This window comes from Eublepharis macularius, chromosome 10 (genome assembly GCF_028583425.1).
Source record: "Eublepharis macularius isolate TG4126 chromosome 10, MPM_Emac_v1.0, whole genome shotgun sequence".
NCBI classification, from domain to species: domain Eukaryota; kingdom Metazoa; phylum Chordata; class Lepidosauria; order Squamata; family Eublepharidae; genus Eublepharis; species Eublepharis macularius.
In genome coordinates, this window is record NC_072799.1 from 67,002,243 (window position 1) to 67,028,642 (window position 26,400).

General features: G+C 39.3%; 1 protein-coding gene across 1 annotated transcript in view; it reads right to left on the reverse strand.

Annotated features, from left to right (window-relative positions):
• Window positions 1–25,242, reverse strand: part of LOC129336710 (probable ATP-dependent RNA helicase DDX60) — a 54,913-nt gene extending 29,671 nt beyond the window's left edge. The window contains exons 1-14 of the mRNA XM_054990002.1: window positions 24,864–25,242; window positions 23,380–23,543; window positions 15,965–16,117; window positions 14,675–14,824; window positions 11,643–11,762; window positions 8,916–9,011; window positions 8,225–8,340; window positions 6,643–6,785; window positions 6,452–6,561; window positions 6,263–6,367; window positions 6,052–6,180; window positions 5,332–5,459; window positions 3,956–4,114; window positions 196–340 (exon numbers count right to left, since the gene is read on the reverse strand). Coding sequence (XP_054845977.1) covers window positions 196–340; window positions 3,956–4,114; window positions 5,332–5,459; window positions 6,052–6,180; window positions 6,263–6,367; window positions 6,452–6,561; window positions 6,643–6,785; window positions 8,225–8,340; window positions 8,916–9,011; window positions 11,643–11,762; window positions 14,675–14,824; window positions 15,965–16,117; window positions 23,380–23,543; window positions 24,864–24,981 — 1,836 coding nt within the window. The 5' untranslated portion in view covers window positions 24,982–25,242. The remainder of the gene's footprint in view (window positions 1–195; window positions 341–3,955; window positions 4,115–5,331; window positions 5,460–6,051; window positions 6,181–6,262; window positions 6,368–6,451; window positions 6,562–6,642; window positions 6,786–8,224; window positions 8,341–8,915; window positions 9,012–11,642; window positions 11,763–14,674; window positions 14,825–15,964; window positions 16,118–23,379; window positions 23,544–24,863) is intronic.
• Between the last annotated feature and the right edge of the window lie 1,158 nt (window positions 25,243–26,400).

A 26,400-nucleotide genomic window follows, 5' to 3' on the forward strand; every position in this document is an offset into this window, starting at 1 on the left:
TCACTAAGACCACCCCTCTGAAAACTAGGGCAATACTGTCAGGAGAAATAACAGTCAACTCCTCCCATTTGACTTTTTTTCATTACTATCATAGCATGGGAAACAGCCATAGTACAGTAGCTCCCACAGCGCTAAGGTAGTTTAGGAAAGATCCTTAAGATATAAACACAAAAAAATCAACAATGGCTGATTTACCTTTTCATCCACAGCTTTGCTGTTTGCATAGGTGCAGTCTGGAGGGACCTCAGTCAATTTTGCGAGTCTTTTCTTCAAGGCTTTATATTCAGTAAGAGTAGCTATAATGTTTTCCAGTTTAGATGATGTTTGCTTTTTGGGGTCACTACATAAAACATTCGTTTTATTATATTTATTTATTTAAAATATTTTTATATTCTGCTTTTTTACATTAGCTCTGTGGCTTGAATAAGTATCAAAGCATCAGTTAGAATACATCAGAACACAAATTTGTAATACACAAGCTTTTAATTGTTACTAAATTGTTCCTTATTACTTTGTCTTGCATTTTAATAGTTTGGCACTGAGAGAATTTTGTGTATATACACAGAGACATGTATTTACACATATCTTAATATGAAGATTTTTTTGTTGCTGAGATTATACCTTTCATTGGTATTATACACAAAAAGGTTTGTCAGTGAGGTTTACTACTATATTATAAAGTACAGACCAGACTTGGTTTCACCCTTTATATTTACCAGCCTTAATGTTTGGTTCATGTGGACCTGTACGTTCAATTTGACCTCTGATGAAGACTTGTTATCAAAATGTGTGTGGTTTTCTCTTACTTGCCAATCATATGCATTTCATGTGTTGTACATGTATAAATAGAAAAAAAATGTTTACTATATATTAGGAGTGTTTTCTTTTATGGCTGAATTGCTTTTTATACATATGCACTCTAGATTTTTAAATCATATTTGGTGATATATTTATCAATATATCTGATTCTAACCATGGCCCCATCTGTAGATTCTTATATTCAGAGACTGGGAACATGGACAAATAGGACATATCTTTCTATAAAACTGAAAACATCCCCAGGTTTGCAGAAAAATCTGAAATAAAAAATACATTAAGGTGGTTATTCCCCCCAAAATGAAGCAGTGCTTGTAGCTTTAAGAAGCAGATTCCGTCAGTGGCCGTTGCTAGGCAACTGCAACTGTATTGCCAGCATTCAAGTCTTGGTTTCTGTCAGTAAAAGGAAAGGGGGGGGGGTGTCAAAGCCTATTCCAGAGCTGTTTTGGTTTTTAAGGAGGGCTCATCAGGACCAGGTCTGGCAGCAATAACAGACAGCTTGCTATCACATGATTGGCATGACTCACAACAGCAGTCAACAAATAATAGCCAGTGTGATAAAGTGGTTTGTTTCAGACTAGGATCTTGGAGACCATAACAATGGAGCGTCTACACAGAAATGTTCAGCGCCCTTTCCTCCATCAGCTGTCATTTCCCCTGTGTTCTTTGTCCCTGAACAACCGGAGGGTGATCAAGGTTTCTCAAATAATAGGTAATTACTGTCAAGGACAGCTGTATCCACAAGTCGCCCTAAGTGAGAGGTCCAGAGCAAAACACTCAAAACTGCGAGTGAATCATTACTTCCTGAGTAACAAGCTGCCACCAGTCTCTCTTGACCAAACCTTCGGCTGTGGAACAGAAAGGCAAGTTCCCAGCCCTACTAGGTTTTAAACAGGAAGTCAACCCTGTAAGGTAGACAGCTTTGCAGATTGAGTTCCACTAAACAACTATTTGGATAACTGTGACCAAAATGGGCCAAAGTACTGGATTCAGACTGAAGCTTGAAAACTCCCAAAGAACAGAAAAGTTTATACTCCCAACAGCTTATTAACAGAAGTGCAGAAGAGTACAGATACACAACTGTGCAAACAGAAGGAAAAACAATAAACGCTAGATAACGAACCTAACATGCCTAAAGTTTACCTCTCAGGCTAAACCAAAAGAGTCCAAACAAAGTTCCAAAGTCTCAGAATCCAGAGACACAAAATTGGGCTACAAAACTGTAGCAACTGGCATGATCCCAGTTAGCCAATCAAGGACAGTGCACACACTCTTACCCAAGGTCCTTTGCTAGAATGATGCAATGTATGTACAAGACCTTGAAACTATTACATCCTTGCGTTGTTCAATTCCAGTTCTGAAACTGCAGTCATGACTTTAAAGGCTTCTATCAGACCCAACTCCAAACGCTGGCCAGCCAATCAGAGCCCTTGGGACTTTTCTGGATGAAAGGGGATTGAGCCACTTCATCTTAAAAAGGTGGAAATACAGATTGTGGCTGATGAAGCTTAGCTCCCAAACTCTGGTGACCCTGAACTAAGCTGAGCTACCCGGGCTGCTAAAAACACTTCTGAAAATTTCAGATTTAATAAACATTATCAAAATTGAATGTTTCAAGATGTTTAGACATACCAGCTGGTAGGGAGAGGAACCCTGTGGTGACAGATTGGCTGCTGGCTCTTGCTCTTCCTTGCAGGTAGCAGGAGTCATGAAAGAGGGAGACAGAGCACCCTATCTAGACCATGATTAGAGATGGGCACAAACAGCAATATGAACTAAAAAAAAAATGCTAACATCCCAATCTGCTGTTCACAAACAAGCTGTTCATGAGGCCCCATTCTAAACAAACAGGTGGTTGTTGCAAGCCTTGTTCATTGCTGTTTGTTGCTGTTCATCAAGCCTGGCACCTGCAATCAGTTCCCATGGCAACTTAGGCAGGGATTGTCTGAACTCTGTCTGAACTCCTGCTGTTGCCCTGGAAACCCCAATCTAAGCCCAATTTAGCTTGATAGGCAGGTCTTCCTTCCAAGTGTGGACTGGAGCTCCAAATTTGTTAAAAGAGGAAAAAACCAGGGGGGCGGGGGGCTCCCAGCTCTGGCTTTCAGGGAGAGACAGCTGCTGTTAGAGAGACAGGGCGAGTGCATTGGAGCTTGAATTTCCTTTATGTATGGCGGGATAAGGATTTACCCCTTCAAGTTCCAGGGCTGCTGCCAGGCTCTGGGGCCAAGCTATTATTTATTATTGGTACATTTCCTGCTGCCTGCTCAAGTAGGGTTTCTGGGAGTGGTGCGGTAGGGATCTTGATGGCTGGAGGAGAGCCTGCTGGCCCCCACGAACAACGAACATGTTCGTGAACAGGATCATGCTCATCAATGTTCGTTGTTCGTTGTTCATGGATGGCAATGAACAATGAACACCATGTTCATTTTTTTTCTGTTCGTGCCCATGTCTAGCCATGATACTGATGCTGCTGCAGCCCTTTAAATTCCCACTGTTGTCAATGGGTAAACTTGGACTCCCATTGAAAACAGTGACAGGTCAACCTGGCCTCTGATTCTGGACAGCAGATCTACCATTAAAAATGGTGAAAGCAGAACTGGCATCGTAATGGAAGCCTGGTCAATCAATACCTGAAATTCCCCAGCCTGACCAAATTAACCAAAACAGATGCCTGAAAGAGTATAAATATCCCAGAATTTTGGGATAACAGTAATCATTACCTTTCTGAAATACTGAAATGAAATTTAAATTACTTTTTTTAAAGTACATATTCCTACATGCCCATTGTCATAATTTTAGTCATGGCAAAGACTGCACTTTTATATCTTATGTGGTGGCAGGAAAGTAGGAAAGCGATAAATTCTGTAGCAACAGAAGGGGCTAAAATGAATCTCCTTTATTTAAGCATGCATATAATAGGAAGGAAGGTGGTAACAGCCAAACATTTTCAATGGAAACGGTGATTAATTAATATCCTAAATTTTACGCTTCATGGGTGTATTGAAGGATGTAGTTAATGAAAGTATTGAGTCATTATTAAATAGGTCATGGAAAGCTAAGGAACAGGTTAGAAAGATCGTAATTAGCTGTATGTGCATTTTAATTAATACATTCTTTCATGTAATAAAATAATACTTACAGAGACTGTATTTTCTTTATATTTTTCTTCATCTTGCTTAGCTTATTTTTTAAACTTTGAATTTCTTTTTCAGTATCTGGATTTTGCTTGCTACTTTGTTTATTCTTCAAGCTCTGGAATAGAATCCTAGCAACATCTTCTACTAAATGAATGTTAAACCTGAAAAGAAATAAATTAACTATAAGAAAGATGGTTGTTTAAGAGACATACATAGGAAAACACTGGACATGCTAATGTGTAAGAAATACAAACCACATTTTTTCTGGCAAAGCTCTTCAATTATGTATATTTTGCAGCTTGCTAGGGGCACGTCCTTATATCAATAGGATCAATCACAGCTGCAATATACACTTCTTCAAACTTAGGGAACCCCCATGTTTGCATAAAAATCCAATTTGTAAAAAAATAGGGTACAAAAATGTTAAGAAAAAATGAAATAAAGGTAGCATTTTGAGTAGTGCTGCCACCAGCAGCATGTGGAGGTTTATCAAAATCTTCAAGACTGTCTGACTGATATGTTTCCCATAGATTACACTTCACACGAATTATTTCTACTTAGTCAGCCAGGCATGAAATATACTGTCAAATCCATAACAAGTTCCAAGGTACTTTCAATCAACCCAATGATAGATAGCTACTGTGATAAACACATACCTGAACTCTGCACTAAACTAGTTGCCTTATTTTGTTCATAGTTTGATACTAAGGCATTAATAAATTTGTCAAAGTGCTAACATTAATTTCATCATATAAAACAGCGAACTGCAGAAAGACACAGAGTTGGGAGGGGCATTATAGCCTTTCCAGTCCAAACCCCTGTTCATTGTAGGAAATCCAGAGTTACAGTATCCCCAACAGACAGCTGGCCCAGCTTCTGCTTGAAGACCTCTAGCAAAGACAAACCAGCCCACCAGGTAATTGGGTTGCTTTCATTGTTGCTCTTGCCATTGAGAAGTTTCTCCTAATGTTCAGCTGAAATTAACACCTCTATAACATAAGCCCATTAGATGAACTACAGTCTTTGCATTTACAGCAGAGAAAATGTCTTTATCTTGTTTTGTATGATAGCACTTCAAATACTGGAAGAGTATGATCATGTCTTCCCACATTCTCTTCTCTCTTCTCCTCTCCTCTCCTAGCTAAAAATACCAATTTCCTTCAACTTTTTCTTGCATGTCTTGTTTTCCAGACCCCCAACCACTTTGGTTGCTCTCTTCTCAACTGATTCCAGTTTGTCTACATCTTTCTAAAAGTGCGACATCCAGAGTTAAACTTAGTACTCCAGATGACATCTGACTAGCATGGAGCAGAGTAAGACTTAAAAGAGAAATCACTGAGTCATTTTAATAAAACATCTATTCTTTTTACATACTTACATAAAAAATATGGCAGGCAATTTGCCCATCGTATTCAGTTTTTCTACCAAGAGTGGAAATCTCCTGTACATTTCATGTTCTGAAGAGTCAGTAGGATGAGGTTTAAGGGATTCCAAAACATGATTCACCTATATGGAGACATTTTTGTCATATTACACTTTCATGCAGTTATGTTTCAAAAGATTTTCACATTTCTTGTTTAAAGGAACTCTTCATAGTACACAATGGTATCTGAGATTCAGTAGATTTTATAAGATACAGAGACTATATGATCTACCATAAAGGAATCAAACTCTAGCAACACAATCTTGGATTTGCTTTATTTGGAATTTCCCTGCCTTACTTTAGTATCAATCTATTCCCTAAATTTCTATAAAACTAGGCACCACATTTTTAGCAGAGTTGGATGTCTGCCACTTTATAGCCCTTGAAATGTACAAACTTTTAAATGTTCAAGAAGCTATACAGCCGCTAGATTTGCAAACATATTGACAATGGCATATATCCTTCAATTCTAGACAACAAAAGTTGAAGCCTTCCTCCAGCCTCAAGCATCTTCTGCATAATGTTCTGTAGGCCAGAGGAAGACTTTAAGCTTTGCTGAACCGGAGGGTTGGATTCATTTCAATACTTTAAAACTGAATAGATTATTTCCATTTTAATAGAACCAAATTTGCATATTACAAATTTCACACAGAAGTACTATTTCATTGTAATTACCTTATCTTTTTGTCCAAGAGCAATCCAGCCAGCTAGTTCCACCTTCAAATCTGCTTCATATTTCCTTGCATCTGCCTTTTTAATTGTTATGTTGTTCTTGAAGCAATTAAATTCCTCAGGCTCAAATTCCTTGAAATGACAAGCCATTAAAAATCAGAAAACTTCATTGTCTTATATTTCAAGAATATTGCATAATATAAATGATACATACGTGAGATCTGGGCCACTCTGGCCAACTATTTAGCATTGTATCATACAGCTGGATGCTCTCTCGTGGAGAAAAAGCAAGGTCGAAAGGAAATCCATATTTCTCAATCTATAGGCAGATTCAGAGAAGTTGATATTATTCCAGAATTTTCTAACAAGGCAACACAATAGTTCCTTGTGGAATTAAACTTACATGTTTGACTGTCAATGCAGCACATGGGTGATAGTGATCTAACACGACATCATTATCCTTCAGAGAGCAAACATGCTTTTCTAAATCATTGTATCTCTCCCCATACAGCACTGCAAAATACAAGGGAGTGTCACAATGTCTTTAAAGATGTAAGCAGCCCATACCAAGTTTTAAATCATTCTGACACCTACCTAATCTAACTCTGCACGATTTCTTCTCTGAATGTTGTTTTTGCAGCTTGTTAGTGCAACATGTGACACTTGCCAAAGAAGTAGTACTTTTGTCCATTGCACTCTCCATCTCTCGCCAGTAATTTTTCACTGACTGCAACCATCTTCAGGACAAGAATGAAACAAAAACTGCTTCTGAATACAACACAATTAAGGATAAAAAAAATCTATTCCCACTTCAGTGCAGCCTCCTATGCATTGGCACAGGTTGCAAGCCCTCTTTTTGCTGCATGCCTTGAGCCATTACTAAAAACAGGAGGAATATGCAGGTTTTGTAGAAACCCAGTCCTGTCCTCCCTCTTGTTGGGTACAAGTTATGTTTGAGAGTAAGCAATGGGGTTACTCAGTGTTTTGCACATATCACTCCATAGTTTGTTTTCATAAGATATGTAGTGATAGGTGCAAACACTGACTATTACATAAATGTAAAGACATTGTAGAAATCATATTTTAAAATATTGAATTGGCATATAATGTAAAAACAAACTTCTAAAGATTTTCATCATGCAATGTGGATAATATTTGCAATGCATTTTGAGAAGCGAAGATTCCATCTTTATGTATGTTCCCACCAAAAACTTCAAACCATTTGTAATGAACTGTTTTTAATGTAATGGATGAAAATAATGTCTGTTCATGGTATTGTTATTGTGCACTTTGCACCTGGAGGCTGGAGATATAGCTAAGTAGTAGAGCATCCACTTCACATGCTGAAGTTTCCCAGGTACACTCTACAGCATCTCCAGTTAAGGTAGTGGGTGAGCAGGGCTTTTTTTAGCTGGAACACGGTGGAATGGAGTTCTGGCACCTCTTGAAAATGGTCACATGGCCGGTGGCCCCGCCCCCTGATCTCCAGACAAAGGGGAGTTTAGATCGCCCTCCATGCCACGGCACAGAGGCACAGAGGCACAGATCTCCTCTGTCTGGAGATCAGGAGGCGGGGCCACTGGCCATGTGACCATTTTCACTGAGGGTGATTTAAACATTAAAAAACTCCCCCTTTTTTTCCAGCTGACCCAAAGTGACATCATTATGTGGTCCCAGAAGCATGTGCACACTTTGTGTGTGCACATGTAATACCAGGGGCACCACTTCCCGCCAGGAGTTGCCCCCTGTGCTGGCAACCCACTGAGTTCCACCACCTCTTTTCCCAGAAAAAAGCCCTGTGGGTGAGTGTGAATTACCTGGGACCATGGACAACCTGTGTCAGCCAAAGTACATGATAGTGACCCTGATAGACCAATGATCTGACTCCGTCAGTATAAGGCACCTTGATTTGTACATATTCCAGTTAAAGCATTCATCACCAAAGCCAAACCACTCCTTAGAAGTATTTTTAATAGTTAAGCTAAAGTACTATACTGTAGATAAAGCAGGTTATAGATCACTCTGCAGAGCTCTAAATATGCTATTTGTTCCTTGGCAGATAGTGACACTTGCACTTCTTGATTTTAACTTTTCTGCAGAAATCATATATGTGTTTAAAGCTAAATAACTTTTGTAGTCACATTATTTTTATAAATAAAAAACCCATAAAGTTTACTCAGTAAGATGTTTAGGGTTGCTAATGGTGGCAGACAGAGCTAAAAATGGACATCGAATCATAACCAGGAGGTGTTCCCAAACTTCTGCTCCAATTTCTCCACCAAGGCAATGGACCTGTTTTTGAATGTAATAGAACAATACATAATGTGGAGTTAGCACACTTCAAATGGTCACATTACTTCATAGACATAGGCTGTATTCAGATGTCATGAACAAATTTCTCTTGCCTACAAACAACAATTCTAAACAAGATGATACAGTGGTTTAGAATCCCAGTTTGTAGGCAAATTTGCAGTTTTGTCCAACTGGTCGTCACAGAAAGTTGCAATTTATTCCATAATGGGAGGTCTTCAATTTCTGGGTCACACACATGTGGAGGATGGAGGAAAGAGGAACTTGAGGACCTCCTGCCTCATAGTTGTCATCATGAACAAACTTAAATTTGCTTGTGATACCTGAATTCTCACTATAGCTAGAGAAAATAACTGGTTTATGTCCAAGTCTGCAATATCCATCTAGTAGACCAGCTTTGCATGTTACAAACTGAATCCTGATCTTTATGCTTTTAAAATATATGACCATTGAGCTATTTTGATAAACATCATACATGAATGTTAGGACTGTGTATTTTCATTTCTTTATTTCTTTCTAATACATTTCTAATGCGGTTATATTACAGCTATACATACCTCATCAAATATGACATATTTGATCCTTTTTGTCCATGCTTGGCGATGAGGGGACAACATCAAGATTTCCAAACACTGAGGTACTGTCACAAGTATCTATAAAAAGAAATAGTTTCTTCTAGTAATCTCAAGTGGCAAAAACTTGTCACAGCATTAAATATTATGGGTTGGAGCCAACTACTGTTATTAGATTCAAAGGCACCCTTCAGCTGATGAAGGAATCCTTCCATTAATGGAAATGGCCTTTTACTGCTTGCTGGCCGCAACTCACCCCGGAGTTTGGACTGTTTATTTGAATATAAATACATAAGTAAAAATTGTGTCATTGATTGCTTTTAAAAGATTTTTTTAAATAGATTTTTTTTAATGAGATGGGTGGGAAAAATTGGTGAGCACGTGGAAGCATCTATGGATGAAGGGAATTCACCTAAGTCAGCTGCTTATCAGTATATGGCCAATGGGGCACAGGAAAGGAACTCCCTTGGTGCTGGGCAACATTCAACTGAACTCACGTGCTGTATGGCATGGCATGGCATGGCATGGCATGGCATGTGAGGGAGCTCTTGGTGGGGCTCAGCACCTCTATAGAGACAATAAATAAATACATGAGACTCTGTCAGGTCCCCAATTTATGCCACCTTCTCTGGGACAACAGAAGATTCCAGTTCTCCTTTACGCAGATGACATGGTCCTAACCTCCCTGACCAAGATCGGCTTGAGGAGACTCTTAGACCAGTTAGGCCATTATTGTAACGAAGAAGCTCTCAATGTCAACTACACAAAGACAAAAGTAATGGTTGTTGTGGGTTTTCCGGGCTGTATTGCCGTGGTCTTGGCATTGTAGTTCCTGACGTTCCGCCAGCAGCTGTGGCTGGCATCTTCAGAGGTGTAGCACGGTGCTACACCTCTGAAGATGCCAGCCACAGCTGCTGGCGGAACGTCAGGAACTACAATGCCAAGACCACGGCAATACAGCCCGGAAAACCCACAACAACCATCGTTCTCCAGCCGTGAAAGCCTTCGACAATACAACAAAAGTAATGGTTTTCAGGAGAAAGCCAAAAATCTCCCGCTGGAGCATCCTTGGCAACTCAATCCAACAATGCAGCTCCATTAAATATCTAGGGGTAACCTTTAAAGAGACTCTGAATTGGAAGACACGGTCTCTTAAAATTCATAATGTGGGAGATCCCTGTCTGAAGAACAGGAAACATCTTGCTGTATGGAAAGCCTGCTTAATAAATACTACATTGGAGAGTGAAATGGTATGAAGAAGGTGTATTACTACAAAATGTGTAGTATTTCTTTTCATATGGCCACCACTCTTAGCAGTGTGGGTCAATAAATAAATACAGTGCCAAAAATGCTGTACTTGTCACTCGCATTTGCTATAAAAAGAATTCAAACAAAAAACTTTTACCAAAATAAAGGGGAGGGAATGGTCTTTCAATAGCAAAAGGACACTTTTAGATAAAATATCATTGAGTAAGGAGGTGTAACCAGGACAAAGCATCAAAAGACCTGCATACAACTGAAAAGGTAACTAATCAGAATTAAATTGCTCTGACTTTTGGAACCAAACCAACTAGGCCATTTTTTTGGTTGCCTAAATGTCTCTGCTTTCTATTTCCATTTCCCCACAAATGTCTCTACATTTTCCTTTCCCCTGGGGAGAGGCTGGCAAGAGGTAAGTGGAACAGTGAAGGCAGACATTATAAGAGACCAGCCTTTCACAGAAACACTGATCAACCAGAAATCAGCCTGTGCTTGTATCATACAGTATCATTCCTGAATGTTTTTCCTTTGCATAACGTTTCTCCTAATTGAATTGCCAGCTCACTGACTTTGGGAGGACTCTGAATAAGTCATGCTGGAGCTATTAATGATTTCTGATATCCGGCTTCATATAGGATTGCCAGCTCCAGTTTAGGAACTTCCTGGAGATCTGGGGGCAGTGCCTGGGGAGGTGGAGTTTGGTGACAGGATGGAGTTCAGCCAGGATTGGATGTTGCATCGTATGAGGTCCCATCCAGATGTGTGATATATTTTATGTGTACATTGCAATGAAATGGTCTCCTTCCCCTCTAATACTTGTGTGAGTTGATTTAGTCTTATGGGATGGACTGTCTGCTTAGTTAGTTCTGTTTGTTAGCTAGAAAACTAGACTTGTTCTGAAACCAGTTGATCTGATCTCTCTACGTATGTACATGCCTTCAAGACCCCACTGACTTATGGTGACCCCAGCAAAGAGCTTTCAAGGCAAGTGAGAAGCAGAGGTGGTTTGCCATTGCCTTCCTCTGCAGAGTCTTCCTTGGCAGTTGCTCATCCAAGTACTGGCCCTGCTTAGCTTCTGAGACCTGACAAGATCAGGCTATATCATTCCACCACCACCCATCTCTGTATCTCCTTGTTAATAAATTGATGTTGCTTTGAACCCAGACAACTGCTGTATGAACCTAACGGCTGGCATCTATAGTATGGAGTTGAAACGTGAGGGTGTATTACTAAAAAATATGTGTAGTATTTCTTTTCATATGGCCACCACTCTTAGCCGTGTGGGTCAATACACATGCAAATTTGGATGCAAGGCATTTCTTTGAGTCAATAATATTCAAATTTATTTTTAATACCATTTTAAATTACAAGCAGTATTTATTCAGGTGATGAGCTATTTGCTGGAAAAATAATTCACATTTCTCTTGCATTGTCAGAATATACATACCGTACCTGACAGTTCAAGGCATCATGGCGATAATCTCTTGTAAATACTCCGCACACTACTAATCCATCAGGCAATTTTTTGGAAAAGCGATTATGTATTGTTGCTACCACTTGGTTTACAAGAGCCTAGTCATTAACAAAGTAAAAGTCACTTTTAAAATATATAATATACTTATACAATATACAGGATCATAACCATGATGTAAGCTGTTAATCAACAACAGCATTTTCCTAAGACATATTCAGCACCATCATATTTTTTTATCTAACACATTTTAAAAATTTATTCCAGCATAAACTTTCATGAGTCAGAGCTCACTTCATCAAACGCACTGGAGTGTGAATTCATCAGGCTAATTTATATACATAGCAGAAAGGATACCCCCTCCTTTCTGTTGTAGATATAAATTGTCCTGGATTTATACTACAAAGCACTGATGGTCTGACTCACTAAAGCTTATGTGGAAATAAATGCTGTTAGTCTTTAAGGTACCATTATTCTCCTGTTTTATTTTTTAACTCCACTACCCTTCTGAAATGTTCTACATGGAAATTGTGTTGGAATAGAGGCGACTCAGCATGCCTGGACACTGGTGGGTGCTATTTTTTCTTTGTACTAGAACCAGACTGTGAAGCCTCTCTTTGTCTGAGCTAGAAGCTTATATCTGACTCCTCCTTTTCTTTCTGTACCTTTGCTTGCTCTCTCCTTGTGGTCTTGGAAGAAGCAATATGCTTTCTGCAGAGCTCTCCTGTGCAAGTATGTCAAGTGATATACCCCAAATTCCACTCACATGCTGCTGGATAAGCTGTCCACATTTAATAGGAGATGGTATTATTTACATTAGATTTCAATGTTTCTCCACAAAAATACAAATGAATGTGAATCAGCTTCAAAAAAAGTTTTATTTGTTGCAATATACTAGGGCCGTTTCCAGATTGCTTACCTTCACGCGGGACGTTGCACCTCGTTGCGGGGAAAATGCAAAATATCGCGTTTCCTCGCACGAGTTTTGTGCGATGTCGCGCAAAACTCGCGCGAGGAAATGCGATATTTCGCATTTTCCCCGCAATGAGGCGCGACGTCCCGCGTGAAGGTAAGCAATCTGGAAACAGCCTAGCTTAAAGAGAAAATTCCACATTTTCCTGATAGTGCAACTTTGCTAAAGTAATTATCAAATATTCCCAATAAAGTATGCCATATGAAATGTCCCTCCACTAGGCCCTTTAAAACACATAGGAATGATATAATAGAAATGTGGGAGTTGTTATATTTTAATACTGGTAACATCAGCAGTAGTGCAATGAGATCAAGCAAGTAAAAGGGTTTCTTAATTCCAGCTTTTCTCTACCTTGACTGCAGCTTCTTTTTTTAATTATTCTGGGTCAGCTGTGCCAATTTCACTCATGCTTTCAAAAGCAAGGCTACTTTTTCCCCTTACCACAGATAATTCAATTGACTCTCAAAGTGTAACCCATAACTGGACTCACTACTGAGGTTGTTCCAGAGCAAGAAAGTTAGAGGTTGATTACAATTCCTTCTTTAAAACAGATTGTCCAATGAGTACTCCATATTAACAAAGAATAAAACACAAAAAAATCTCAGAAAGTGTTCTAAAAATGGAGGGGGGATTGTCTTCCAATGAGTGCCTATGCAATTGCTACAATTCACATACAATAATCACATTTGAATGGTAACGTTTTGAATGCTGGCAAAATGGCATCATCTTGTAATAACAGTTAAGTCTTATGCAAAAAGTAAAGTTAACAAGTTTGCATTTGTCATGTAAAATAAAAGTAAAGTTATATGTCACACACCTAGAGGTGTGCAAAAAAAAAAAATTGAGTTTCCCACTTCAGAATTTCTGAAGCAGGAAATCAGTCAATAAATAAGTGATTTCCAAAGTGTTGAGCCACTTTGGAAATTGCTTATTGACCTGCTTCAGTATGCTCTGTGAAGATTCAGAGCATACCAACAAACTTCCCGCCTTGCCATTTATTACAACCGAGAAGAGGGGGAGGAGGGGATTCCCCCCCCTCCATGGGTCAGCTGGAGCAAGCCGAGGAGGCTTGTGAAGCGCCCCTTTCCTCATGGCTTGCAAGCCGCACAGAAAGGAGCACTTTAACTTTTAAACCCCTCAGCTTGCTCCAGCTGACTGGCAGGGACTCCCCTTCCAGGCAGCTGGAGTAAGCCACCTGGAAAGGGGTGCTTTCAAACTTTCCACTCTGCCGCTTTTTTCTCCCATTGGGGGAAAAAAGCAGTAGGGTGGGAAGTTTGAAAGCAAGCAAGTGCTGCTGCAGAGCAGCTGGTGCCACTTTGTCCAAAGCTTCCCGAAGCAATACAAATCACTTTGAGAAGCTTTGCTTCAGGAGTCCCGAACCAGCTCAGCGATGCTGGGGCTGATTTGGAAATCCTGAATCTTTACAGATCAGGCCCAATTCGGATTAAAAACCCGCATTAGAAACCCGAAGTGCACATCCCTAGTGTCTACACTACTTTCTATTGTTTTCTTTATGAACAAGTTTTAGTTGTAGAAGACGATATTCTTGAGTGTAAGACTGAAGAGAGAAGAGGCTACTTAACCCTTTCTCCTCCTTCCATGTTTCCGCTCTAAAGTTATGTCTGCTGATTGCTGTTTCATCAAGAGGAAGAAGAAAGATATAAGTAACTATTTTATCCTCCCTGGAGAGAAAAAGCAACTTGAAGTGACCTCTAAAATAAAACTTGCTGTGGGGGAAAGATTTAAGCAGTCCTTCCTCTCAGGTTTCCACAGCTGCTTTTGGCTAAAAAATATTTTGTGACAAGCACCATTTCAATCTAAGATCACATAAGAAGTCCATAGTGTGGTTTTTGTAATAATCTATACCCTTTTGACAATCTAAGGCACCATGTAAATTGTTACACAAACATGAAATATTTGATAAATGAATATGAAATTGTATATGTTTTTAACATGCCCTGTGTCTGTTCATCTAACAGATGTATAATATGTATCTATCATCTCACAAAATGTTCTCTTTAGTTATTTCCAAAATCATACCTTTGTGGGAGACACATACACAACTACTCCATCATTGCTCTGTCTTAAGATTTTCTCCATGCAGTAGTAGGATGCGTAGGTTTTTCCTGATGAAGTAGGAGCAACAATAACTGCGGACTCATTATTGTCTACCACATCTAAAAGCTCTCGCTGTATTTGAAAAATGGTATTGCAATTAAATTATGGATATAGACTTTTTTAAAAAATACATTTATTTTCTATTTATACTGCCCAGGAATAGTATTGCTTCTACTACTCCACAAATGATGATAGCAATAAACAGGTTTGGATCACTGTGGCAATCCCATTTTAAGATCCTTGGACTTTATGCTGTCTGGTTCTACCAAGATTCCTGGATCACAAATACAAGATGACCCACCGCTGAGATCTAAATCCTCAGTCCTAACTGTACAGCATCCCTGCCCTTTTCTCTAGCAGAACAAAGATGTATGTTTCAGGAACAAGCTGCCATTTTCTATTTAACATTGAAATGGTGGGGGCAACTCTGCAAGCAACACATCTAGGTCAATTTTACTAAGAAGAAACAGTTAAATGTCACTTAAACACAATGAAGAAGGATAGTGTGAAGAATGATTATGGAGAAAAGCTCAATTAACTGACATTCTTAAACATCAAACATGTTGTGCAAGTTTTGCCAAAACAGTACAGAACTAGTATGATGTAATGCCAGGAACCACTGGCTCAGACTTTATCTCTTTCATGAATTCATTTGATGGGCTCTAGCCAACCAATATTTCTCAACATCAGACTATTCTGCAAAATTGGTATTACCGTTACAAGGCTGTGCCATAGAAATTCAGGGGGTTCTCTGTGACTAAAAAAAGGGATGCCAGCAGGTGAAGATCCTTGTACTTTTGTTAGTCATTACTGCATTGATTTCAAGTCCCCCTAATCTCATCAGTATTCTATAACTGGTCAGTTACCCTAGAAACGTCACTGTACCAATGGACAGGAAGTTTGGATAAGTGTGAGAATCCCACTATAAGTTCCTTGGATATGATGTCATCTGTTTCTACCAAGATTTCCTGGACTGCATATATGAACTGTCCAGCTATTGTGTTGTAAAATATTTGTCCTCAGCCTAAGCTGTAGAGCATCCTGTCTACAAAGCATAAGACAGAAACTGAAGATAGTTTTTTAAAATATTTTTTAAAACACAAGAATTGAAATGAAGTGTATATGATATGCCAGTTCTTAAGTAGATAGCACATTAGTTGCTATCTTTAAACAACAAATAGGCATTTTAACATTATTCTTACATATAGTTACCTGCCATGTGTCTGGTATAAAATGTTGTACTCTAGGATCTGGATCAGTCCTCTCATCTCTCATCAAGTAGTGTCCCATATACTGTAACTGAAATCGGACTGCTCCAATTCCAAGTGAATATTTTGCAAGCTTCTCCTTGTCAGCTTCCGCTATCTACAAAATAAAATTGAAAATAACATTGAAATCTGTCTTGATGTAACTTAGAGGTCTATGATGATTTTCACTGAGGATAATAATGTGATATGGCTGAGCTCTGGGGCTAGATGTGTAGTTTCCTAGTTACCTAATTAGTCCTAAATCTCTGAAGTTTAGCACTATAGCACAATTGCTCTGTCTGTTTTGGGTTTATGGCTAAATAAGCAGAGTGAGCCTGGTGGTCCGTTGAAAGGGTACATTATAGGTTAGCAAACTGCACTGGAAGTGGAAACCACATACTTAATAGCGTGCATCCCATGACCCTGAATACACCAATTCTGTGGCACTATAAACAGGGACTGCATCCTGTTCACAGTTTAAAGGGACCTTGAGGATATGATTGAAAAGGATTAGAGAAAGTGTTTTTGCTCTGACTTTAATTAACCCCACAACTGGACTTTAGTTTCAATGGGATAAAACCCTTAAAAGCTTACAAACATTCCAGACTGCAGAAGCAGAATGTCGGGTATGTGCACTTCACAGCATGACCATATAAGATACTAGCTATTACAGACTTGAGCAAGCCAATTTTCCTCCTCTATTTTCTTTAACTAGATCTCAAATGTCCTCAATATTCCATGGGGCCTAAAGGGCAAGAAGTATACTTAGCAGTCATTGGGCCATTTGGGAATTTCATCTTTTTTTAATTTGGTATTTGTTTACCTAAGGACTCTCCCAAGTATGCAGAAATCCTGTCTGTGCAAAGCCCCATTTTGTTGTCCTTCTAACAGACGTGACATAGGGATGCGAGCCCCCCCCCCAGCTACTGCCCCCCTCACTTCTCACCTGGCTGTGTAGGGAGGGGTATGTGTAGGGAGGCTGGCCAAAACAAACGCTAAAATGGCACATGTGCTCCGCAGGCTCCCAATGATATCACTCCTGGTTTAAACCTGAAGCAGTGGGGTCTCAAACATAGTGAAAAGGTGTGAAAGAAGAGAAGTGGACCTCCCCATCAGGAGCCTGTGTGCCCCCACCCCCCAAGTTTCTAGGTAGGGGGATCTGGCAACCCTGATGTGACAAGACCATCATGTTCACTTTTAGAAAGAACAAGTAGGGTTCCACAAGGAAAACCGGTAGGAAGATAATTTGGAAATCCTTCCCCAAAATTTCCTCTTTCAGGATTATGTTGAGGAAACTGATCATTCTATGCATCCTGGAGCACATGCAGCCCTCATCAAACCATTTGGGGGTTGTTTTTTTCTTTTTGTTAATTTATGGAGTCTTTTTGGAGGGATGTACTTTAAGAGTCAGCCTAACCACAGGCTTTGAATCCAATGGCACCTTAGAGACCAATAAGATTTTCAGGGAATTAGCTTTTGAGGGCCAAAGTTTCTTATTTCTACTTGATTATCGCAGCTTTCTCCCTTTTATTCCCCTAATACATGTGATTTTTTTTTACAAATTTTCCCATTTGTTCATGTTCATATATGATCATGAGTATGCCTTGAATTTTATTTTCAGCATTTCTTCATATGTTTCATGTGACTATAAGCACCTTTCCCTCCCTTTGCTTCCCTTAGCACAGTGATTAAATGGTTTGGCTACAAATCAGCACTCTACTGGTTAGAATCCCACTACTGCCATGAGCTCAGTAAGTGGCCTTGGGTAAGCCACTCCTCTCAGCGCCAGCTCCCCAGCTGGATTGTGGAGATAATAATAACACTAACTTGTTCATCACTCTGGGTGAGACACTAATCTGTCTGGAAGAGCGGTATATGAGCACAGTTGTTATTGTTCGAATTATCCAAAACACAATCAACAATAAGCAGAGGTCACATGTTATTATTGATTGGCCTTGCTAAGCTGATACAAGTTTCCACCAGAGACCTAAGTATCAGCCAGATAGCGGCGTAATATGTATGCTGTTCCAAGTAGTGCAGTCTTTTACAGTTCTGTAGGTGTTATGTCAGAAAGCTGCAGTTTTTCCATATGAGTTGCAAAGTTTTTTCGAGATGGTTCCAAGTGCCCTGATGACAATGGGGACTACTGTTGCATTCTTCTTCCATAGTCCGGTGGTTTCTATTGCCAGATCTCTATATTTAATCATTTTTTCTTGTTCTTTTTTCTTTGACTCTGGCATCTCCAGGAATTGCAATGTCGATTATCCAGACTTTTTGATTTTCTACGACTATTATGTCTGGTATATTATGTTCAAGGTGTCGATCAGTTCGAATTCTGAAATCCCACAAGATCTTGACTTGTTCATTTTTTAGCAGCTTTTCCACTTGATGTTCCCAGGAATTCTTTGATACTGGCAAGTTATACTTCTTACACAATACTTTTTATTGTTATTGTTACTGTTACTGTTACTGTTATTGTTATTATTGTAATATGATTAGATTTATTTATTGTCTATATGTCAATGCAGTTTCAGGTTTTTTTTTTCTTAAGTACTTCATAAACATTACCATTTTGTTTGTCTCAGTTTTATTTTTCCATAGATTATTTTACTTGCCACGGCTTGTAGAATCCGCAGGGAATGTGCAAAGGAGTAACATCTGCTTTTATTTCTAACCCTGAAAGCCCACACTTTTGTATTTATATTGCCAGGTTTTTATGTAATTATATATTTATATAATTATTTTTACAAAGTGGTGTATTTTGTGTATGATACTTATGTTTTTTACAAGTCTGTACTGGTTATTAACTGTAAATAAATCTGATTGATTGATTGATTATTTTACTCTCTTTTGGATTAATATTAATGCTTGGTGTCTTAAAACTGAAGTATTCTTGTAGTGATTTTTCTTATCTTTGACTTAGTCCTCTACTCATTTTTACTTATGAAAACAACATTCTTATCCTTTGGTGGTCTTATACCTTTTCCCAACCTCTGTCTTATGATATCTATTATAGTAGTGCTTTTCTTCATTGCGTTGTATATTTTTTAAACGGTGTTACTGATATTTTACTCTGATTGACTGTATACTCTTAAATATCTATTTCTATTGAATTTAATTGCCCTGATACTTTTTGGACTGAAAGCATCATCTTCCATAAAAAGACTGGTATTTTTAGAAATGTAAAATACCTATATGTGCTCTCTCTATATCTCTACATTTACTGCCAAAACCTGCCTTGGTTTTTTCCTTCTGTCTCCAGCTTGGCAAAGAATTTCCTTATCAATAGGAGGTAGGATTGCCAACTCCAGTTTGGAAATTCCTGAAGCTACTGGGTTGAATAACCTCAGCAGGGTATAATGCCATTAAGTCCAACCTCAAAAGCAGATGTCTATGGAATGCTGCAGGAAGTGAAAATAGATGTGGCTTGCATAACAGAGATGTAGTTGCAGGAAAATGCAATCAGTCTTGCAACAGTAGCCAGGTAGGAGGGGTTGCTGTTGCTGTTATTCTTTATGAGTCCTTCCACAGACTTCCAGTACAAGCTGTAGCTGGTATTGACTGTATTCTCTTTTCATTGTGATTATGTATTCTGCCTTTTCACTGACTGCCCAACTCCCCAGTAAACACCCTTTCTGAGTTCAGGGAGATGCTCTAAGATGTGATGTTGGAGACACCTATACTGATTGTTCTGGGGGACTTCAACATCCATGCTGACTGCTCCACATCAGGACTGGCCCCAGACAGCCCTGGGCTTCTATTTGTGACAGGCCCTGCATGTGAAAGAGGTCACACTTTGAACTTAATATTTTGCATTGAGCCTTTGAGGTGAAGTCATGTTTCAGGAATGGAGATTCCACCTGAACCAAGATGAACATCATCTGCTGAAGGCAAAAGTGAATATGGTCCCGACTCCCAACACCCCACAAAAAGGGGGGACCTGTTAAAACAATTAACCCACAAAGGCTCATGGATCCTTTTAGAATATGAAATGCCCTGAAGGATTATAGGATTCCAGACACCTTCTATTGAGGCTGCAGTAGGAGCCAGGAATTGAATCTGTTAACAACACTGCTCCTCGCCAAACTCTCCAGCCCCTGAGACAGAAGCCAGCCCTGTTGTTTATCGTGGAGCTGGGTAATCTAAAGAGGGCTGGAAGATGCCTAGAAAAACATTGGCAGAAAATTTGTGCTGAAACTGAGAGAGCATGCTACAGAGCCTATTGGAAGACCTATGAGCAATGAAGAAACATTATTACTCTGCAATCATTGCAACAGCTAGTTCACAACCATCCCAACTGTTTGAGGTATTTTGACATCTTCTAACTCCCAAATCTGAATCTTTACAGTCTCAAAAACAGATAATTAGCTGCGATGATGTTGGTAAAATACCATGAATATGCTCTCATCTGGATGCCAGCTATAATATAGATGGAAAAAATACTTAATGCACAATCTGGTTCATGTATGGACTGCTTTAAACCAGTTAGAATGAGGGATCTTGACAGGATCCCGGCATCTATGAAATCCACTATTTGTGCACTGGACCCTTGCCCATCATGGCCGTTAAAATCAAGTAAGGACTACATAAATTAAAACTTGAGGTCTATTGCAAATCAATCACTAACTCAGGGCACCTTCCCTCAGCCACTCAAACAGGTGATTAAAGGTAAAGGTAATCCCTTATGCAAGCGCCAAGTCATTACTGACCCATGGGGGGATTATCTGCCTGCTAATTTAAAAAACGTCCCTAGACAAAAATGACATGGCCAATTGTCACCCAGTCTGCATTTTCTGGGTAAAGTCATTAAGAGAGCAGTAGCTGACCAACTCCAGGTCTTCTTGGATAACTCTAGTGCTTTGGACTCTTTTCAGTCTGGATTCAGGCTAGGTTATGGAACAGGGACAGCTTTAGCTATAGTGGATGATCTCTATCTAAATATAGACAAATGCTATGCTTCATTATTGCTCCTCTTGGATCGATCATGCATCTTGTTGAGGAGTTTGGAAGCAGAAGTGGGTATCAAAGGATGTGCTTTGGACTTGTTTAAATATTTTCTCACTAAATGGTCTCAAAAGGTCAGATTGGAGACCAGCTATCTCCAGAGCAGGAATTATCTTGTGGTGTTCCACAGGGTACAATCTTATCCTTCATGTTATTCAACCTCTATATAAAGCCTTTAGGAGAACTCATTTGTAGCTATGGAACTGAATGCCATCAAATATGCAAATAACATTCAATTCTATATCTCAGTATCCAAATCACCACAAGATGCAGTAGAACTCTTCGGTCGCTGCCTGACAACTATGGTCAAATGGCTAAAAGCTGACAAATTTAATCCAGAAAAGATGGAAGTGATGGTTATTGGGAAGGCATAGATCTTAAAGGATATTGTACTCCACTTTCGATGAAGTTTTTTCTGGCCCTTGCAAACACAGTTAAGAGCCTAAGGGGTTATATTGGATCCAGAACTACTGTAAAATAAGCCAGCTGTAAAAATGTTTTCTATAATCTCTGTCTAGCATGGAAGATGGCCCCTTACCTCTACACAGCCAATCTGGTTACCTGAATCCATATCATGGTAACATCGAAACTTTACTGTAATGCACTGTACATAGGTCTCCCCTCTAAGTTAACTTGGAGACTCTAGTTAATGCAGAATGCTGCAGTTCACTTATTATCGGGAGCTATGAGAAGAATTAATATTGCTCCCATTTTGCAGACTCTCTACTGGCTACATTATTGGGCTCAATTCAAGGTACCAGTTATCACATTCAAAGCTCTTCACGGCCTTGGTTGGGCATATTTACAGGACCACCTTTCTCCCAATGTTCCACCACAGCAGCTTTGCTCATCTGAACAGGGCTTTCTGCTGGTGCCACCTTGCACATGCAGAAAAACAACAGCTGCCCATATAACTGCATTCTCTATGGTAGCCCCCATCTTATGGAACGCCCAACCCAAAGAGATCAGGAAAGCTCCCACTCTCCTGGCTTTCCACAAATGATGCAAAACTGACTTGTTCAGGAGGACTTTACACTCAGATAGAAGGACTGTACTGTAAGGAAGTGGTTTCAAAGAGATGCATCAGTAAAGAGATAGGGACCACAGACTTTACTACTATGTGCTACTATATATTATCTGCTTGAAGTATGATCATACTGAGTAGTTCTAAGTTGTTTAATATGTCAGTCTTAGAATTGCTTATACTCTGTGTCAGCATTTCTTCTACTCTATTTTGGATTTTTGTTGGTTTTAAATCTTTGCAAATTTATGTTATATACCTTATTACATTGTTTATTGAAATATCCTTGAAACTGACTGAACTAACTCACGCTGTTAGTACACCTTGAGTGTCAGTGAGAAAGGCAGACTATAAATAATGTAAATAAATAAATATATTTTAAAAATTAGAGGAACTGATTTCTGTAGTCTCAAGATTAGTCTTAATTCTAGATCTGCAAGTCCCCTCTGGAAGTTAGCAAACCTAATGGGAGGAAACAGTAGGGAGGCTAGCCATCCTGTTCTCATCAGTCCATTTATGTGAATATGTAAGCATAATATGACACCTCTAACTTGGTGGAAAGTGCCATCAAGTCACAGCCAGTTTATGGAAACCCCATAGGGTTTCCAAGGCAAGAGGTAAACATAGGTCGTTTGCAATTGCCTGCCTTTACATAGCAATCCTGGACTTCCTTGGTGGTCTCCCATCCAAGTACTGTCCAGGGTTGATCCTGCTTAGCTTCCAAGATAGGGCTAGCCTTGGCCAACCAGGTCATGGCCCACCCACCTTACAGAGCCAAAAAAAAATTGACAGAAAACATGTGGAATGATGCCTTGAGTTTGAGTGGCAATTGCATTTGCAACAAAGTTCTCTGCATCCCTGTTAAGAACTAAATGAACTACAGGACTTCTGGTATGGTAATATCATAGCAGATGCTAGCACACAAGACTAGTGGATAAATTAAAGCAGTATCAATAACAATGACAAAAACATTTTTTAAACAATGAAAACTTGTAGCATTACTTCGGCACCACTGCTAAACAGTACTATAGTACTTTATGTTGAATGGTACTTGCTCACTTTCATCATTGGTCATTCTATTCCATTCTATTCCTCAAGAAATATGCCAGTTTGTTAATTTATTGAGATAGCTAAATCAGTTTAAGTTTTTTAAGTCATTGTCTCCACACTATCCAACCTGCACATTTTAAAATTATGAAGCAGACAGTTTCCCAGATATGTTTTTTGATCCATAAAGCAGTAGTACTTACATTTCCGTTTTCATCAGATTATATTGCTTCTTCAACACTGCAACAAGCAAAATTGCATATTTTTAACGCACTGAAGAATAAGAGTAGTTATTCCATTCAATTTACCTGACTATTCAAAGAAGCAGCCAGCTTTTCAAACCCAAGACATTGTAGACTTCTGGCCAATATATTTAAATGTGATTTCTGCAAGAGTTCGTTGTATTTGCCCCAAATTATGTGAATCCTTCTCATCAACTGGGCAGCTATGTTTAAATCTTTAGGTCGTTTACCTTAGAAAAGAGATGGAAGAATTTTATACATATTTTCTAAGACCGTTTTTCACCCAACTCCAACAGGTTAGGACCACACATTTTCTACTATCCATGCTTTTCAGCTATTACTTTATATATATATTATGAAACAAATCCTAGACCTCTTTTAGCTATTTAAAATTGACTTTTAAAAAGAATTCTAGAATATATTCTAACCAGGAATAAACTGATCCTCCAAATTCTGGACCAATTGATATTAGTTCTGTTTTAGCTAAAGGATGTACCAATGAACATTTTTTTAAAGTTCCTAGACTCTTGATCTAATGAGCATATCACAAAGAGGAAATATTTCAAGATCATATCTAATTCTTTTTTTTAAAGAATTTATTAGTTTTCTCAATAGGGGTAGGGAAAGGAGGGTAAAAGAAGAAGAAAAAGAAAAAAAGACAAGAAAATTATACTTTCTGCTTGGAACAGCACTCTACTTATCTACATATTTCACACTACTAATCACAACTGTGGTTACTAGTAACAAGTTAACAGTATTGCCTTCATATAATTGCTACATTCACATCTTTATATTTGTTTTTTATCCAGTTGTAAAAAGGGGTCCATGATGCAGCAAAGTCTTCTTCCATTTGTCCTTTCATTACTGAAGTTTGTTTATCTAGTTCTGCATATCTAATTCTAACTGCTGTCATTTCTCCACTGGTCTTGTGAGCTATGGTAGGGCCAGTGCATGCACAGACCCACCAGGAACACTGGATTTCCCCACTTGGAAATGTGGCCTTTAACTTTACCACTGGTAGCAGGTACAGGGAATAAGGAGGCTCTCACACACATATACATGAAGCTGCCTCATACTGAACCAGACCTGTGGTTCATCAATGTCAGGACTGTCTGCTTTGACAGTAGTTTTGCGGGGTCTCACCCAGTCTCACACAAAAGTCAGGTGGAAGTCCTTTAACTGGAGATGCCTGGGACTGAACCTGGGCAGATGCTCTGAGACCAAGCCATGATGACCCTCCTCCTAAGATGGATCTGTATCCTCCCCTCTCAGCTGGAGCTGTAGTCAGGCCACAATGGTAAAAAGCCTGCTTACTCTCTCTTCTCCCTCTGGTCTCAACAGGGCCATAGTCAAAGCCAAGTGTTCTGATTTCCTTGGAACGCTGTTTTGCCCCAGCAGATAAGTGGCAGCAGTGCCTAGTGATGAAAGGTGAGCATGAACCTTTCGTTTTAATATGTTCCACCCTTCAATATTTTTTGAGGACATAGTTCATAAGACGTTGAACTACGGATGCTATCACCATAGCCAGCAAATTAAATCACATATTGTACCTTGACTTTTGCAATGTTCCTTCCACGCGTCTAAGCAGAAATTCAGTCCTGCCATTTCTGCAATAAATTTCACTGAATTACTCTGACATGTCTTCAGGAACTTATCAAATCTGTTCATTCCACATGTAAAGTTTGTTTTAATGTCCTTTTCAATTGATTTTTCTAAGGTATGCCATTGTTCATCTTCTTTTGTTTCTTGTTTAGCCTTCTGTCTCTTCTTGTTATCCTCTACAATTTTCTCTGCTTTACTACTTCTCTATAAAAAATAAATAAAACCCACAGCAAGAGAAATATTCTGCAGCAATATCAGAGGAAATACATAGCAATGGGTGTAGATTACTTAGAGAAATCGTGAAGCCTCATTCTGCCCAGGAGTGAAGCCCCATTCTGCCCAGGAGTGAAGCCCCATTCTGCCCAGGAGTGAAGCCCCATTCTGCCCAGGAGTGAAGCCCCATTCTGCCCAGGAGTGAAGCCCCATTCTGCCCAGGAGTGAAGCCCCATTCTGCCCAGGAGTGAAGCCCCATTGTGCTGTGGAAGCTCACTGGGTGACCTTGGGTCAATCACTCTGTCTCTCGGCCTAACTGACCTCACAAGGTGAGATCATTTTTTTTAAATTTAAAACATGTGTATGCTTCCTTTCTACCCACACAGAGTCCCCAAGACAACAAACATTAAAACATTTTAAAAATTCAAAACATTTTAAACAGTTGAAATTTAAAACATTTTAAATAGTATAAAAATAATTCAATTACATACACACAACACCAAAAATAGGGAGGAGGGCCAATAACAGTTATTGAGAGTATGCCAAAAAAATTCTTCACCCACAGGAAGAAGACAGCAATAGTAGGGGACAGACAAATCTCCCTGAAAAAAGAGTTCCAAAGTATTGGCCCTGTGACTGAGAAGGCCCCTTGTCCAATTGCCAGCCATCTAGCCTAAGATGGCAGAGGCATGAAAAGCAGGACTTCGAACGATGACCAGAATGAACAGGTAGGCTCATATGGGAGAAGGTAGTCCTAAAAGTATGCTGGTCCCAGGTCATATAGGACTTTAAAAGACAATACTAGCACCTTGAATTGGGAGCCAGTGCAGATGGGAAAAGACCAGAGTGATATGGTCCTTACAACCTACTCTAGTCAACATTCTGGCTATAGCATTCTGTACCAATAGTTCTGTAGCTCCCAGACAGTCATCAAGGGCAGCCCCACATAGAGTTCATTGCAGTAATCTAACCTAGACATTATCAAGGCATGTCTTTATTTATTTATACCCCACTTTTCCCCCAACAGGGGATCCATGGTGATTTACATAATTCTTTCATTCTCCATTTTATCCACCCAATAATCTTGTAAAGTGTATTACGCTGATAGTGTGTGACTGGCCCAAGGTCACCCAGCAACCAGAGTGGGGATCTGAACCTGTTTTTCCCAGATCCTATTATGGCATTCTATCCACTACACCATGTTGGCTCTCTTGTACTACAATGGCAAGATCTTTGCTGTCACAGCTGGCTCATCAGCGAAAGCTTATGAAA